At 41.6% G+C, this 19,302-nt stretch overlaps 1 protein-coding gene across 37 annotated transcripts in view; it reads right to left on the reverse strand.

Moving 5' to 3' along the window:
- Positions 1-19,302, reverse strand: part of LOC131473785 (ankyrin-3-like) — a 126,617-nt gene that overhangs the window by 59,701 nt on the left and 47,614 nt on the right. For 33 of the 37 annotated variants that reach the window (XM_058651285.1, XM_058651282.1, XM_058651302.1 and 30 more), the window contains exons 2-3: positions 1,174-1,275; positions 856-954 (exon numbers count right to left, since the gene is read on the reverse strand). In XM_058651285.1, coding sequence (XP_058507268.1) covers positions 856-954; positions 1,174-1,275 — 201 coding nt within the window. Of the gene's footprint in view, positions 1-855; positions 955-1,173; positions 1,276-1,402; positions 1,721-7,125; positions 7,298-7,802; positions 7,949-19,302 lie in introns of those variants that run through there. The other 4 variants (XM_058651289.1, XM_058651295.1, XM_058651300.1 and 1 more) reach the window with 4 other exon arrangements.

Below are 19,302 nucleotides of genomic sequence, written 5' to 3' on the forward strand. Positions count from 1 at the left end.
GCTAATGAAACGAGGACAGAGCTGCGTGTTTAATTCACCCCTAACAGCTGCAGCACAATGTAAGAGGGGGTGGGACTGGATACACAATAACTTTGAGCATGAAAAAGCCAACACACAGTGTAAATGTTACCAGGCATCATCAATAGTAGTGTTTCCCTAAATGCATTTTGGGGGTCTCTAATCTCAAACTAATCCTTAAACTCCCTTGGGGTCACAATAAAGAATTTAATTGGGGAGATCTTGAATATTTTATTGTGCTTTGTGGCCCTGTGGCAGAGACACTGATAAAGAGGGAGTAAAAACCCTCTGGGCACAAATCTGGCTAATGTTTTCACCTGTTTTCCATCTGTTCTGCTCCTAACGTCTGAGTAAAAGACGCTTCAGAGGAGGAGACCACAAGCCCTGATGTACTACAACACACAGAATCACACTGAACACTGTAAAAGCTGATGGGTTAGCTCAACTCAAACTGTCTGAGGAAACCGACTGCCTTGAATCTTTTAAGTTTGAGGAGATGTAGCATGTTTATTAACTTTTGAATAAAGTACGTTTTATTGCTTAATAAAACACTAATCTTCTGTGGTTTTCTACAAAAAAATTAATACATTCTGTTGTTAAATGATACTGAACTAATTTTGCTTTGATTCTGATGTTTAGTTCTCCTGGTTTTTTCCAGTTGTGATCCCGCCACGGATATTGATCTAATATTAAACCCTAAGAGCCTTCACACATGCAGTCATCTTACTGTAACTGCATGCTGTTAAATCCACCACTGCAGCTACAGTACGTTTTGCACTGGAGCCAAATATAGTCGGCTGTAACGTCACGGGTAGGTGACGGCACATACAGTTTTACCTTTGTGGCTGCGTCCACAGCGGCTCCAAGCTTCAGCAGCTCGGCGACAACCTCTACGTGCCCCTCCTTGGAGGCTAGGTGAAGAGCGTTCAGACCATTCTGAGGGAAACACACATTCAACGAGTTCAGTGCAGCTCATCCACTCAATAACATGATGACTTTATTTCGGATTGTGCTTAATAAATCATAAAATATCTTAAAAACAAATCAAGTTTTCACAAAATTCACAACATTTTAGCTGATTCAGCAGTTTGATTGAAGCCCTTTGAAAGTGGAACAGTCACATGAACACGTCAGCTTCTTTCTCAGGAAACTTACCTGATTGCAAATGTTTATTTCCACCCCAGACTTGAGGTAGTCAAGGACCTTCTCAAGGTTCCCTGCCCGAGCAGCTCGAAGGTAACTGGCATTACTGTCAGACTGCAGAAGAAAAAACAGAAGACAGGAACAGACAGTGAGAAGGTGAGTACGTCAAGTCACTGACGCTGTTACGGTTCGTCATACAGCAGCACAAAAGCACAAAAGCATACACCAAACGTTACTGTACCAGGTATAACTCTGTCGTCATTTCTCAAATGTCCAAAAGACATTGTAACAAGGGGAAAAACAAAGCCAATATCCACACGCACACAGAGTCCATTGTCAACGTCTACGTCTACTAAAACCCAAAAGTAAATCCACAAGAACGCCAGCACATCTTCCGCGTATCAACCCAACAATTGAAGTCGTCCTCCACCATCCGTTACATCCACCGAACTGTTATTTCAGCTTTGGTATTTCCAAATGTCGCCGATTCCCAAAGGTAGGAAGCAAAGTGACTGGGTGGTCCTTCCAGCTGCCACAGAGACCATGTCCCTCTTCCACAGAACTCTCCACACAATCCACCGGGAAGGCAGCGGTGTCACGCTGTAGCTGTGCTGCAAGGAGCAGAGCATCTCCTATTCTGCTTTGCTGTCCTTTATTTCACTACAGAAATAGAGCTTTGCACTCCAGAATAAAATGATGAGGCAAGCATGTTTGGAGCCTGTAACAAATGTGGTGTGCATGTATACAGTTTGTGTGTGTGTGTGTGTGTGTGTGTGTGAGGTGAAGAGAGAGGGAGGGAGGGAGGGAGAGAGAGATGGAAAGAAAGATGAGAACACAGAGATGGAGAAAGCTAGATGAAAGAAGAGGGTTCATGTTAGTTTATGGTATAAAATGACACGCAGCAAACTCGGCACATTTTCTCTTCCTTCTTCACAGCAGCCTTTTTGTAAATCTCAGCACTGGAGCAGCTGAGGGCAGGAGAGAGCGAGCAAGAGAGGGGGAAGCTGTAAAATGCTGCTTCATAACATTGGCTCCCAAAAAAATCCCTTGAATTATCAAAAAGACCAGATCTGCTAAATTTAGCGTCCAAAGACATTTAGGATAAACACTGCAAACAGTGAGAGCAGTTATCTAACATTGTGCTCTCCACCTCCCCCTTTGGCCATGCTTTTCCAGAAATAACTCTGATGAACAGAGAGGGATCTGACCCTCTTTGGGTGAACGAGAAGACATCCTGCATGAGATTGTTCCTCTGATACTGCTGCATAGAACTGTGAGAGAAAACAAGGTTCTCAAATGTATGCTCAGACATTCATAAGACCTATGACGTTAACTGAAAACTGGGCGATTCGCAGATTACAGGAGGCTAAAGCTCATATCAGCCTCCATCTACAGTAAATATGTCTTCTTTTCCCAGAAGACTATTAGATAGCACCAGATCAAGCCACGGGTCAACGGTAATTACAGATGAACCGCTACCGTCGATAGATAGAAGCAAGATACTAAAAACAGTAAAAGGGTCAAAGAGGCATCATAAACTGGAGCTTATTAAAGACTACGTGGATGCTGTAAACAATCAAGTGGTCCGTAGTAGCAGCTTCAAAAGATTCACTGCTGCACTGTGCAGCAAAATAGGCCATTGACTCAGAAAACTCATAAACATGCAGCACAATGGCCCGAATCCCCTGTTGCTTTGCTTCAAAGAGTGGAAACAGGTAGAAAGAGTGCAGATTAGGAGGACGAGAGAACTGCTTTTGCCTGTGCGTTACTGTATAATCTGGCATGGAAAGAAATTACACTGATAACGGATGGAGGGTATGAAGGTGGAGTTATCTATACTTAAGCGATTGGACTTGCTTAAGTTAACAAGCTTTCAGTTTTTTCAGCTCCTTCAATATTATTATTTCCTGGTTTCTTTGTTTTATGGAACAAGGAAAACATTAAAACTGAATCATTTTGGCTTGTGGACAAAACAAGACATTTGTTTTAATGGACCAAACAAGAACTCAATAAACGACAGCTTAATCAGTTAAGAAAATAAGCCCTAGAGTTGGCTCTTTGACATAATTCAGCATAATGCGAGTCCTACAGTCCTCGGGTTCACCCAGAGTGACCTGGACACCGAGAGTCCATCATGCTGACTTTGGCCGTGAAACACTTTGGCTCCGGTCCAGTCTAAACTCAGCCAAACAGCACTCTCTCAGTCTCTTCCAAACTCTTGTCATCACAGTGTCTCACCTCCACCACTGCACTGAACTTAACCACCGCACTTCCTCCTCTGTGTCTGTCATATCAGAATGAGTCACTGTGTGACTGCTGTTTACCAGCGCTGCCCAGAAATATCTTTGCAGTCAATGAACTATTATATTCTCCACGAGAGGGGAGATGCAAAACTGAGCGAGGCAAACAAATGTCACTAACTCCTCCACATGCTCCCACTGACCTTTACATTTCACAACTACCAATTATACTGTGATGGTTTTCTTCTTCAAGATGTTGAAAAATCTGTCAATAAACAAAAATGCCTAGTTTCCGTTCCACATTTCTTCACTTAAAATAAATATATATAAACTAAAAATAATATATACGGCGTGTACAGGTGTAATTGTCATCAGAATCAGAAATATCTTACTGATCCCTGGAGTAAATTGCTTTTCATTACAGCTACTCCTACAAAAATTAACAGAGATTCACAGCGTATACTAAGACACACGATCCTAGAAGTCTTTGTGAATGGAGCATTACAGTGGGCGGAGCGGGAGATTAGCGAGAGAAATATCATTAAGCCTCCACAGATCAGAGGTTCAAAGAAAATGGAGACATTAAAGACTAGGTAAGCCTGAAGGAAACCATTCATCTAATGTCAGATAGATGGAAGGATGGAGAGCGACACAAGCTGTAACTGGCAAGGCTGTGAATTATCATTCCCAATTATGGTCATACAAAAGTCAGAAATGCAGCTAATCTGGTATAAGAAATGTGAAAAATATGAAAAATAAAATCTTCTCTTCTCATTTTAAATGAATAAAAAAAAAGTAGTTACTGGCTGTTGTCTTCAGGATGGAAAAGAGAAAAAGTCTCAAAATTAAAGCTCACTTGTTTCAACAGTTTTGACTTCTGACACATTTGATTGTCAATAGTATTTGCAAAGTTATAACATAGATAAAACACCTTACTAGTGAATGGTTGGTTTACACAAGTAGTAAGAGCAGTGGTCAGCAACTGGCGGCCCGTGGGTCAAAACTGGTCCACTGGCATTAATATCTGGGCTGGTTATGTAAAAATGTTTTTTGAACCGTTTACTTTTCTTCACAAAAATGTCAAAGTCATGCAGAATTCAGAGCTACTATTCTGAAATAATATGAACTGAGTGAAAGAGCCGTAATACTCTGTGGCAAACACTGTGGCATCTCTTAAATGTGTCATTTTTGTACGATATCGAATTGTTAGTAAGCTTAAACACAAGTTTTGCCTGATGAAGATATTATGTTTTGGCCCAGTATTCAAGGGAATGATTTGAACAACCCTACTGGAGTAGATGCTGTTCACTTCTTTACTAAAGATGGGGATTCCTCACATTGTGGAGCAGCAGAGGGTTTGCTTACATTCTGCTGAATTGGCACTGACACAGTGATTACAGATAAAGGATGTATCAGCTGATTATGTCGGTCCCAGACTCTACACTGCACACTGAGCGCGAAACAACCTCTCACCTCATTTTGCAAGAAACACATAAATGTCGGCATTAGACAGGGTGAAATGAATAGTTGCTTAGATGCATTGTGATGTACAGTAGATGCGGGCAATTCACAGATTAGACAGGTAATAGTGCTTGTTGACTTTGTATAAAGTGCAGCTCGACTGCGTGGGGATAAAAAAACAAATGAATTTCCTTTGAAAGTAAATGTTTTTATATACTCGGTATGTCATTTCTGCAGCGAGGCGTCGCTCAATCAAAACAATAATAAAAGAGCTCATTTGAAGACTGATGAAGATGTTTCATAGGTGGTTAACCCCCGAAGTTATACTAGAGACGTGCAGATGATGTCATTAATAGACGACCTAAAATGTATAAAAAGTAATAAATGTGTATTTTTATGGATTTAAAGAATGTTGGAAATGTTTTGGTACTACTCATGATTCTGATAATCCACTGAATGTCAGCTTCTTAAATATCAAATATTTTCTGTTTTTTTGCCCCATATAACAAAGACTTAATACAAATTGGATAATTTTGGTCTGTGAACGAAACAAATACATCGTAATCAATTAAGCATTAATAAAATTAACAGAGTAATCAACAAATGTCGCATACTATATCTTCAAGTTCATATTTAACTGACTGCTTACATTGTTGTATGAAAAGTAGCCACAGAAAACATGGAATTCAACTAAATCATTGACAAGATAAACATAATGAAATCGTTTTTTTTTGGGAACGTTCACATGCAGGTTCTGCTCACACAAACAAAGACACACGGGACACGTTGATGTTATCGCCGTGGGCTTTGGGTGAACTGAACGAGCACAGAAAAAGAAGAGCCAAACCAGCAGCGGCTGCATTGTTTTACTTTATCCCAGCTCTCCCGACAGCACAAACGTTCAGTTATCCACAGCTCTATGAGCACAAAGCCAGGGGCTTCCAGTGGCACAGGCCACAACAAGCACCTGTGCAAAAAAAAAACAAGAACACCACCCCACCGACCGACCAACTCATGACTACACCGCTCACTCCCTCATATTACCCTGATTGCCCTCTTATTTTGAGGCTAAATATAGCAAAAGCTATTGATTAATTAATGCCCCCGTTTAATTGTCAACATGCTCGTGGCAGAAAATCGTTTTAAGCCTTGGAGACGTATGGATGTGAAGCACGTTATTGGCAACGCCATGAATGATAATCTATAACAGGAGCATTCAGACTCTAGAGCCTCCTCGGGTTTAAAAGGTATGTTCAGTTCAGCCACTTCTGATTCACAGCTCTCGTGACTGTAATACATGAGTGTAAATAAATGTTAACTTCAGCGTCACTCAGTAAGAAAGCGCCACATGATGCAAGTGGTTTGGACAGTGTGGTGCCTCCTGATGACCACTAGGAGGAATAACTGTCACTTTACTGTAGAGTAAAGGATACAAGCCAATGAATTAATGAATGAATGAATGAATGGGAAGTTTCAGACTCCATTAAGTGTTTCGCCTGAAAAAAACTTACAAATATATATACATTTCTCCACTGAATGAGAGGTTTACTGAGTATACTTGCAATATATACGTGACTCAATTCATGTCTTTCACTTTCTCAAAAACAGACCCAACACCTGCAGCGGTCAATAAACACATAAACTATTAAATAAGTCCTGAAAAAACATGCTTGTTGCCTCCATTTTAAAGTAAGAGTTTAACAGTTTTATAGAAGTCTCAATGCTAAACCAAGGAGATTTATTTAGCTTATTTTAGCATCATGACTAAGATGTTGTTGTGTATTATTGTTATATCAGTGTCTGTGCACGCATATAAGCATATTTCCCATGTGTTAAATAATTCCCTTAAAGGTAAATTGTGTAAAATGTAACAATATTTATCAGTGAAGTCGCAGGTGTATATCTGTCTCCTCCCACTTCTGTTCCAAGTATGTATTATATGGCCTCCAGTTGGCATCAAAACTCAAAATGTTTAGTTTGTCCATTGTGGGCTACTGTATTCTGGTCCTGATAAATATAAAGGGCTCATTCTGTGGTAATGAAAAGTCAGAAATGAATGTTTTACCTTTACCTCAGGACAACCTGGATGCGGTTGCTAAGCAGAATCAAATGAAACAGTTGGCTTTTCAAGTTCATATATTCCCCCTAAACACAGTCTGGGGGGTTTAGTTATAAAAAAAAGCATGATACACTCCCATATAACCACAACATAAATCAATAAAATAAAGAAGCATGAATAAATCCAAATGCCAGCACGACTCACTTGTGTAAGGAAGACGGCACCGTCTTCCACAGCCATGTTCACTCCTTTCCCCCTCTTTCTTTCTCTCCTATATGGAGGAACGAGGGGAAACCTGAGCCAAGAGTGGCCGTGCCAGCCACGCAGCCAAACACTTAACCCGCCATCTATTCAGTCAGTCTACTCTCTCTTTGTCATGAACTCATGGGGCTGGCATCCCACGCTGAGGGAAGAGTGAGGTGCCATTGGCTCAAATATCAAAAAAAAAAATCAAAAGCACACCAAGAGATGCTGACTGGAGGATACACCAGCTTCACCGTCTGGTCAATGCCTTGCACCGGATAGAGGGATGGTGGAAGGAAAGAAGAGAGTGAGCAGACGAGGATACTGTGTGTGCAGAGGAAAGAAGATTGCCGGGTCTATCATAGACTGCAGTGGTGAGTAAACAAAGCACTGGGAATCTTAATAGTCTCCCGGTGCTGCAGAAATAACACACGGCAAAAATCCTCTCTGCTGCCTCTCGCCTTCCCGATCCCCGCCCCCCATTTTCCCTCCCTCCCTCCCTCCCTCCTTCTATCGGTGTTTCTCTTTTATAAATGTGTCAACATGGGTAAATCTCTGCTTCCTCACAGGAGCTGAACCCCTGCCCCAGGAAAAGCATTGTCTTGCAGGGAGGTGTGCAATAAAAGGACCTGACTTACCATATTATCTGAGGCTTCTCCCTCCTTCTCTGCCTCCTTCTTTTTCTTCCTCACCTTCATTTACTCTGGGGGAAGGAGGGAGGGGGGTTTCTGTCGGTAAGATCTTGATATCCAAAGGTTGGGGAGGGAATCAGGGACAGGGGTTGATCTGAAAATAGCAGCTGAAACAAATACTTTTAACTACAGTGACTCCCTCTCTCTCTCTCGTTATCCCACCCTCTCTTTTTCCCTCTCTCCCTCCTCCCACTCATTCTCTGTGGTTCACTCCCTCTGTCGTCCTCAGCCTCTGCCAACACATGGCTCGTTATTGTCATCCTGTTTATCTGCTTTTTTTTTTCTCCTAACAAAGAGGAGAATTTCAGGAAAATACTCGATACTCAATACCATTTTCAATAAGGGTCTTTTAAATAAAGAATACAACATAATAGATGTTTAAGTATGATACTGTATAAAAATATACGGTATCATTTTCCTTGCTTTCTGTGATATTTCTAATGCTGTTCAAATAAACCCATTAAGGTGAGCTGACACTATATGTATACATATATGTATATATATACATATATGTATATATATATATATTTATATATATATATACATATATATAAATATATGATATGACAACCCTCGTTCAGTGTGTTTGTACTACAGTGTATTTATACTACAGTGTGTATTTACTACATCGGTGTGCACTACAGTGTGTTTGTACTACGGTGTGATTGTACTACAGTGTGTTTGTACAACAGTGTGTGTACTACAGTGTGTTTATACTCCAGTGTGTGTACTACAGTGTGTGTGTACTACAGTGTGTTTGTACAACAGTGTGTTTGTACTACAGCATGTTTATACTACAGTGTGTTTGTACTACATCGGTGTGCACTACAGTGTGTTTGTACAACAGCATGTTTGTACTACAGTGTGTTTGTACTACAGGGTGTGTACTACAGTGTGTTTATACTCCAGTGTGTGTACTACAGTGTGTTTGTACAACAGCATGTTTGTACTACAGTGTGTTTGTACGACACAGGACTTTATGAGTCAAATAACAGCAGAGATCTACAACAATAACACCACCTGCTATTTTGGGGATAAGTAGACCAGTGGGGCCCTCCCAACAATCAATGGGGGACACTTTATAAGGGGATTAGGGGCTTTTCCTTTGGTATTAGGGACACCCACTCCCGACCCCCACCACCTCTCACCTCTGTAGCAGAAACACCCCACTGCAGTCAGCTGAGTGGGGGACTGTGGATGAGAAGCGCTCACCCCACTGATTTCTCGCCACAAATCCTGCTCATAAAAGACCTGAAACTGATCACAATCTACACTGTGTGTGTGTGTGTGTGTGTGTGTGGGCGTGAGACAGCAGCATAACTAGCGTGTCCATAAACATAGTTCACTGCAGACATTTTCACTTGCCACAGGCGTACAACGGTTGATCTTTGGTTATTACACATGTAGGTGGTCTGTGGAGTGATTGTCTTATCATGGAGGACCACACACACACACAACTGTAAACGTGTTTAACAGGGCCAATATGATTTTTCTGTTGTCTGAGTGCACACATGGACATCCTCTCCCACTTAATCACTGTCTTCTTGGGTATTTACTCAGTCGTCAATACTGCATGGATTTGGAGACGTGGATTTCATGTGAGACTAATTGATGTGCCTTTAATTATGTTAAGGCAACAATAGCAAGGTTTCTGTTACGTATTTATACTTATTTTTTGCAAATACTGACCAAATGTTCAATATTTGGATCCAATAAAATGTAAATACAAACAGTATATTTGTTACTGTAAAAGGAGTTTTGTGAGTTCGGCAGGATGCTCAAAATTACCACAAAAGGATAAGAAGGCACAAAACTTTCATTCATTCATTCATTCATTCATTGTCTACCGCTTTATCTTCCAATATCCCAGCTAACGCAGGGCAAAAGGCCTGCGATGGACAGGCTGCCAGTCCATTTTATGCTGCATAAAAAACAGACTGATGAAATCGCTCCTAAAGAGCAATTACAAAGAAAAGATATAGCATGAAAATAAGACATGAACATCTTTCTAGTGCATGTTCTGACTGTGGGAAGACGACAGGTGAATTGGGCTGCACTGGGGGAGTAATTATTTGACGGATCAATACACCAAGGGACAGTTAAAGCAAAATAACTCTCGTTAACTTTGACCAGAAAAAAAAATAAAAACAAAAAACAGTGGCCATCTGTCCACCCTCACACCTGCAAAGAGGTACACCATATGAGCGTATTTCCCAGGGATGTTTGACTAAATACATATTTTTGACTGAACCAATGCTGTGATCATTAACATCTATGGAAAATCCCTGGGACACACACTGCCCAGTGGTCAGTCTTTCCATCTACCAGTAGCATGATGATAATAAATGATAAGCACAGTTCATCGCAGCAATCACACCCAAACATGTTATTTATAGCCGGGGAAATGCTGCTCTGGCAGCACCGCCTGTAATGTCACACACCGCAACCTGCACATTCACACGGGCGGTCACATGCTGCTCATCCATCCCTCAGCCACTGCGATCACATTCTGTCACTACTCCAGAGGAATGGCGCCACTTGCATTGTGGGTATTTTCCAGTGCTATCAACTTTCGAAGAGGAGACAAAGAGAATTATTACAGAGGCAGAGAAACTCAAAAAAAGGAGAGCGAGACAAGGGCACGCCGTACGTGAGCGATGACAGAGGGGGTGACAGATGCTCCTCGGACAGAACAGGCAACTTGAACATGTGATTTGTGGCTCGCAGGCTGCATTTGCGCTAACACTGCGGTGAGCCGCTTGGAATTGGCGGGGTTGCCATGGCTACGGGGGGAAGTTACAACACAAAAGGAAGGGTGTTGAGCCTTCTTGTGAAAAATTAGCTCTTTTGACATAGTTGTGTCTTATGCATGTGGTAGCCACTTGAGAACACCCACGTATTATTATCAGAGAAACTAGCACACTGCCTTTTAGATGCTTCGTGATCATTTTAATTAATAGTTTATTTATTTGCAGTTGACTATTCGGCCATTGGAATTGTTAATAAGAGCGAAAATTGTACATGTGAGAAGTAGAAATGATTTAATTATTTCTCATACATCCCTTCACAAACCATTTATGGATAAAATAAAATCAACAGATGAGCAATATGTGCTTTATCTTTAGTGCTTTTAGAGAATATTTTTATATGGACAATATGAAAAATGTTTGCTGTACATTTTATTCAAAATCATTTAAACCATCATAATACAATATGGTAAATTGTATAGAGCCTTTTATTAAGACTTAACGACCACTCAAAGCATTTCACACTATGTTTTTGACATTCACACACATTCATATTGCATATATATATATATATATGCAGAGCTTTTCCTGTCACACATCGATCATATCCATTTACATACTGCCAGGGACACATCTGCATGTTGACTGGAGGAGCAAGGGATCGAACCCTTGACCTTTCAGTTGGAAGACGACCAGCTCCCCCTGCAACACCTCTAGATAGAATACAATACTAGACCTTAAATCAATCAAATCCTTAAAATGTCTCATCAACCTTTCTAAATGTGATCATTGTTCAGCAGAGAATACTTTACTACAGAACCATGTTATGCTTATTAGGAAATAAGTAATATAGTTGTACATTCAAATGAGAGAAAAAATGGCTGTGGGCAAATCCAGATCTTGTGGCTGAATTCCCTTCAGTTTCATAGCGTAATTGGTGAAGTCGGCCATGTGAGAGGAGCTGTGAAATATCACACATCCTCATTTTGGTGAGTATCCGTTAGTGTATGTAAGGACGACGCAACAGCGACAGGGCAGACGGAAATTTACTGCTCCTGCTGCCGCACGGAGCCCGCTCAAGGGCATCGCTTCTCTCTGTCACCTGGGACATGAAACCGTCGGAAAGGAGGGAGGGGATGAGGGCGTTAAGGAGGCAGGAAGGGAGGAAGGAAGGATAGAAGGGAACCACTCAACTGGAGCACTGACTGAATAAGCAAAGCATGGACGTCATCATGCACCACCACAATATAGATAGATAGATACTTTATTCATCTCACAGAGAAATTCGCAAAACTAAAAATATGCTCGTCAGACTCGATCATCACGTTATTACTTGGGCTCGTACAGATGCTGTTGGAGATACTGTGACATAAATTATTATTAATACTTTTCTTACTGTATGTACTTCGAATACTACTACTGCTGCTGCTGCACACATGAACCCTCCTGTCTCTCCTCTGTCTGTATAGGACCACGTGGGAAAAGGTAACACTGACCCTGACGTGAGGAGAAGTTGAAAGTCGCATTGGATTTCATCCAAATGACTCGTCAGCTGCAAAAGGTGAAACCTGCACACTACAGTGCATCATGTGGGATCAATAGCTGTCCCGCCAAAAAGTCATCCTTAAAGAGGGTTTCCGGAAGAGCTAGGTGAAGGAGAAAATAAATAAACAAATACATGCACAGGAGAAGGACATCTGTGGTGATTGAGAAGAGAAAAGAGATAAGAGAGATAAGAGAGATGGTAAAGGAGAGGCAGAAAAAAAATGAACCGACTGTATGTTGATATTTTTGCTTTACCTTCCTTGCGAAAAGAAAACCTAATTCCAGTTTTTGAAAAAGCAGAATTAGCTGCTTCCCCAGTGAGGTGGACACATGGCAACAGGGGCAACGCGCAGAGACATAAACCAGAGGCACAGGGCAGTAAAACCAGACCAAAGAAAACTAAACAACATGTGAAAGTTTAGTTAAATATGGAACAATGTCAGACATGAAACATACCCTCCTTCTCCTCCTCCTCCTCCTCCTCTCTGTCTTTCTTCTGTGATAGCCTCTGTTTGACCTGCAGTCAAACTCTGTTCAACAGTCAAACACTGGACTCTGGTGGACGCTCACCTGCATGACAACGTTATCATCATTGTCCCCTTCATTATTACTGTGGCCACAGTACTGTAATATTCTGTCTGATATTGAATATATGATGTTTGAAGTGAACATACATTTGCCAAAATGCTTCCAATCATTTTTAAATCCATAGGATTCCATATTTCTACTGAAGGGAAAAGGACCGTTTTATTAGCTGCATGCTACATAGGGTTTACCATGAATAATATCACCAAAAATAATCTGCTTCTAGGCTATGACTATTCAGTAAGAAGCTACGCGTGTGCTGGTCCTGCGTTGAAAAACATGAATGGAAACAAGGGAACAGAAATGTTTAAAATGGGTACAGGATGTGTTGTGTTTGTGAAATAATGTGACGGATAAAGGCGATGACAAGCTATTGAGCAGAGCTGAGATTCAGTTGTTGCTATCTGATCTACACTTGGAGCATGATTTGTTCGAAAGCATTGTGTGAAAGTGCCTTTTATTGCCTTTTACGACGGCTGTTTTGCGGTTACAGTTTGAGTTTCTCCAGAAAGTAGCTGCACTTGACACACACATAGAGCAAATCCGGTTTTCCAGTGTGCACCGGGTCTTGGCGTCACTGGCTATAGTGAGGCATCTAATCATGCTCTTCAGTAGCTACCGGGGAGAGAGAGTGAGAGGAGGAGGAAGAATTGGTCAGCTGGTGTCTGTCGTGTAGCGTATGTGTATTTTATACAACCTGGCATACAAAGCAACTTTGGGGGAAACGATTGAGAGGATCAGTCACTTAACTGGGAAATTTGGCGAAGCTTGTGATCATCAAAGTCGATTTTGTTGTAATTGCTTTGATTGAACAAGACTGTTAGTGGCAGAAATGACACACTGATGACTTTAAACACAAGTTGTAATATAATTAACGTTACTGGATCACATTACTGCATTCTAACTTCTTCTCTACTTCATGGAAAACTGTCTGATTATCTGTTTCTCCTATATTCATGTCAGGTGACTGTGTTGATCAGAGTCTACAGTAACGTGTACTGTAGATTTGACTTAAATTTGCACCATTCATTCCGTATTTCTGTCTGACTCACAAAATGTGAGTCACTAATGCATCACTTCATAGGATATAAGCAGCATTAGACATATTATACAGGAGCTTAAATGCCACACGAGTTCCCAAGGACAAAGCAGAAATTATTAACAGCTGTCTTTCTGTAACTTCAATAATCCATTTAGTTCACAGGGCTGAGAAGATAAAGTCGTCAGGTTAATGACAGCGAAGTCAATAAAACCATCTTGAAACACCTTTTGCGACAAAAAGGGCAGTTCTCTGCAGAAGCATAGCTCTCGTAAGTGAGTTTCCCAATCTTTGTCATACATTAACGGTGCATAAAAATGCAAATGACTTCACGTGAAGATGGACTGAAATGACTTCCACCAATAATAAGAACCAATCTAGTGTGAACAGCAGGTAGCACACGAGCTGTGGGAGCTGAAATTGCGTTGGGTTGTAGCAAAGGTCTCTGTGTGTGAGTGACTGTATGGAAAAGAGGGGAAAAAAAGAGGTACATGTGTGATACATACCTCAGTGAGCATGCGTGCAGTATATAAACGTGACAAAGAAGGAGGTCATGTCATTGAAAAACAGCAGAAAAAGAGGTGTAGTATGTCTGTGATTGAAACATTATGTCACACCTTCAGAATTCCATATCAAAAACTCAAATAATATAAATGATTTGGTTTATCAACAATGCAGCAACATGCGTGTTTACCTACACGACACATACAGACTTATTTTGTATTTAAGTATAATGGCAGATACACACACACACACTCTTTCATTTTAGACACAGAGATACAGCGTGTACAAGCACACTCTGTTTCCTGTTGTGAACATGCGTAAAACCTAAGACACCTGAGCCAAAATGAATGGTTTGAATCACTCACAGGAGGGTTGTACGGTTTCATGTTATTACGATGTTAGATCTACTGCTGATCCAGAGAAAAGGAAACACTCTCTTAATGCTGTTTATGAGGGAAAAACAAGAAATATAAGACCCTTTCCAAACAGTATATAAAGAGGCATCCATCCAACTGCAGACACTCGTCCTTCATCTCATTCATTTATGTCATATCTCCAGTGTCCGTCCCCTTTGTCCAGCCTCACAACCATCACCATTCAGTATCTCTGAACAATGTTGGTGTGCCCCCCTCATCTTTGTCTCTTCTGTGTCTGCATGGAGGACTTGAGTTGTCCATGTGTGGGTCTGAGTTGTAAGGCGAGTACAAACCAGACTTCAACATGTCCCACCTGTTCCACTGGATAAGCACAGCACACAGCTGATCTACATTAATTGTGGGAGTATACTATGCACTGAATGTCCACCTGGCTCCGAAATCCAACATTAAAACCAAGTCATTGTGACCTTTAGCGATATATAATCATGTTTCTTCTCATCCATTTCCCTTTCTATATCTATTAATTTCTGTTTTCAGCCATTAGGTAAATTGAGCAATTGTATGTATGTGTATAGATCTAATAAAGATGCACCGTGCTGTATTTGTTAGTGGATGTGTGCCGAGACATCTGCAGCAGACAGCGAGGCTCTTCTCCAGACTTTATCTAAGAGCCTCCTGCTCACCAAAGACCACTTTTCACAAAAGCACCATTGCAGGGAAATACATTTACCTCAGTGCTCAGACAGCAAGCACAAACGCTGGATATATAGAGCAAGCATCCATTTGTGTGGAAAGACTTACTGTATGTGGGACAAGGAAAAGATGGAAATATCCGCTGAGATTCTTTGTGATTTGCATTAGATCTTTTTTGGATTTCTAAAGCTTTAAAAGACGATATGCAATTAAATGTCTCACGGCGCAGCGCTAAAGATGAAAACCAGGTACTCGTTGTCAACTACAGTCAACAAAATCAGCTGTAAATGTCATTTCTGTGCAGCTTCGACTATAACATTTTCATAGCCTATAAAGTGTTCTATAAAACAAACATGGGGCTGTTTAGCTCGATGAGGTAAAGAGTGCTGTTATGGTTTTTGCCTCATCTTTGGCAGGCAGAGAAGACCAGACGAGAGCAGGCCACGAACCATCTGTCTCCCCTGCACACCCCCAACCTCGACACACACTAACACGGTCACAAACGTGCACCTAAATTAAGCGTATAACGCAGGCACGCAGTGGCTTTGGTAAACATGTAAAAGAAAATAGGGCACGATATTCTAATCTTCCATGTTCACCCTTTGACACAAGATCAAACTGTCCAAATGTTCCACCCAGACATGGAGGATGTCTCATAGAAGAGGAGGGGTGAGGATGAATGAGTGCGATTTATCCGGCGCTCAAACGATCTCACCGATAAAAGCTGCTGATAGTTCATTTATACTTCTTAAATCTTTGTGTTCTCCTTCTCAAACACAGAGGTTATCGCACATTACAGCCTCCCATGCCGGAGTAATGGTCTTTCAGATGCTGGCATTTCTGCTTGGCAAACAGAAGGCTATTAGGTGCTGAAACAGCCAGCTGCCCCTCAGGCAACACAAAGTAATAGGCTGTTGAATGGGGAGGCCCAAATCCATAATAGCAGCAGCACTTCAACACAAGCATGACAACAAGACAGGCAATGGGAGCACAGAGAATGAAATGGTTTGAAGCCCAAGTGACAAACCACAACTGCACGCTTTCTTTAATACCAACAGTTCCATTTTTAATCTATTTAAATCTGGACATGACTTTCAGATGGGACTGGAGCTGGTCACGTCCGTCCCTTTGCAGCAATTATGACCAAGTCACAGTATCATTGCCTGAGGTCAGACATATTTAAAGGGCCAACTGGGTCAAATGTGGCCTTAAGAAGGATTTCAGAATATTTATGGTGGCAGAGTGACCGCGTGATCCTTCATTCATCGTGTAAAGCAAGTCGTTTAGATTAATAACACCAGCAGATGTCAGTGCGACAACCCTGGTCACTGAGTGGAACAGACCTGAAAGTCATGTCACACAGCTTTCTGTTAGCTATTTGTCTTTTGTAATTCTGGCCCACTCCCTATCAGTTGTGCTGTGTTTAGCACATGATATGGGATACTGAAATCAATAGAGAGGGGTACAAGATGATCCAGAATCTCTTCTCCTCTCTGAGTTGATTTTGGTAAAAAACAAACAACAAAAAAAAAAAACATAAACCTGATCCACTGTAACCTAGGCTTTACAGGAACGTCCCACTATCTCACTTAAATCTTACAAGGGTGGATATTTTTTGCAAAAGAGTTCGAGCATCACGTCAGCATTTCCTACCAGTATCTAAATATGTTATTGTTTATGCAAGCTTAGGCTTTTAGATCAGTTATTACCCAGTCTGACGCTGCATTACAAAAGTCACAACTATAAATAGACAGTATTTCCTTCCAAATGTGATTCGAAATTTGATGAAACTAGCAGGAAACGACATAAGGAGGAGCAGCTGATCCATAAAAATGTAGCCAATATCCTAAACACAATAATGTATACTGGACCACCATCAGTGACAGGGACGTTCTTCTCTAATTATAGCAGATTAACACAAGCAGTACGGAACTACTACTTTGGTTCACACACCAAAGGTCTTGGATTGCTACAGGGTTCAAGTTAACCAGACTAAACAAGGCTGTATGAATGAACGCTAAAACCCTTATGAATGCCGCTTTGTTGTTTTTACAGGGCTTATTTTCACAGGTAACAACCAGTATGAGACTGTTGGAAGAATTTTTTTGGGTGGCAGCACTTTAACTTCATTCATGTAGTACTAAAACCTAACTGATATCCTCCTGAGCTTTTCCCACCCCCCTGACTGACCCTCACTGACCCCCCCCCACGCCGCCACTGTCTGTCCTTCCATCCATCACACACAGCCAGAGCTGACTGCTCATCAAGGCTGCAGCATGTGTGTTCTCTCACACGTACGCACACAGTAAGCAGGTTTGTACCAATATATTGTGCAGTGCATTACAGCCAGCACACACACACACATACACAAATTTTGCCTACTGTGGTACATACAGCATGCATGCTCCAGCAGGTACTAGCGTCAAGGTCGCAGCTGCGCACAGAGACTAATGACCTATAATAAGACACAACCTTGACTGATGGGTACAGTCAGTTAGCTTCGCGATCGCACACATCACACACAAGAGCAAGACACACACAGACAAACAACGACGACGTCGAGCTGCACTCTTCTCTCATTCTCTGCCATTTTTAACTTGGCCTATTTACCCCACTGTATTTTAACACTGGCAGTAATGGTGTTACTTCGAGAGCTGGTGGCACTTGATATAAAAAGTTTGAGAACCACTGGTCTACTGTATAATATGCGCGATGATCTTCTAACTCTAATGGCGCTTGTCCACTCTGCTTCGGCACGTTTTTTTGGCTTTTCCTTTAGTGATAGTACCTGGTACCTGGTACCTAACAATGCCAAACTGTAGATCAATTAAAAAGACTTAAAATCGCCAACATTTAGCAAGGAAATGTCTAAAATCTGTGATGGCAGTTTCATGGTGCCATGAGCCGGGCAGTGAAAACTCCTCCCACTTTGAGGAGGTACTATAGTAATGTAAAACTAACTAAACCGTGCAGAGTCGAGCCGTGCTGTGCCAAGGCGAGGGGAGCTGGGACTATGTAGTGGAAAAGCGCCATAACTGTAACCAAGCCAAAAAATATCTTTATGGTTTTCTGCTTTTGACATGCATACATACCGGTTACCATGTTATAAAATGGCTGTTGACTTGCACACCTACAGTATGTACGGAGAGAAAGACTACCTAATTTCAACAGCCGTGACAGAAAACAAGTGGTTATCTTCACCAGGTTAAGGGTAATGCGTGTTTTCACGAGGGCACTTTGAGGCTATGGCGACGTCAGCAACAACTCAAACCATCAAGTCACGTTTGTGCAGCCTCCACCCTCACACTCAGCTCACCTTGAAGTGGCACTTATATATGACGTTAACATGTAATGTACACTCGCACAAACACACACTCTGAAAGCCATAGCTTAAGACACACACACACACACACACACATATACAAGCTGAGCCACACATCTCCACCCCCTCACCCATTCAATCAGCTATTTGTGCCATAAAAAACACCCAGAGATAAACCAGTGTCATGTTGACAACGTATTGCACTGGTGAATCTCAATTCTGTCAGCACATTCTAAAGTAACGAGAGACGTCTGTTTAGCTGAATGTCACCAATAATCAATAAGGTCTTAAACAGCCTTATAAAACCAATAAGTTCCCCCACAGATGACCCAGATTTAAACAGTATAAAAGTCAGAGAGTGAGCAAGCAAACTCTACTGTGTGTCTTTTCTGCTTCGTTTCCAACAACTCTAATTCTAATCAGACACTTCAGCAACGTGTGAGCACGTATGTAACGGCTGCAGCAGCCATTTGGCTGTCGGGAGGGAAGGTCCCCGAGAAGTTGGTGTCAAGTCAAGATGGCTGACACTCAGCTGACGGCATCGCAGTCAGCAACACACACACCTCAGTCAGCAGCAACACTTAAAACAGTCTGAGTCACGTTGCTGCATCTCGTTGCGTCAGTTCAAGCCTTC

The sequence above is a fragment of the Solea solea genome, chromosome 15 (genome assembly GCF_958295425.1).
Source record: "Solea solea chromosome 15, fSolSol10.1, whole genome shotgun sequence".
Taxonomy (NCBI): domain Eukaryota; kingdom Metazoa; phylum Chordata; class Actinopteri; order Pleuronectiformes; family Soleidae; genus Solea; species Solea solea.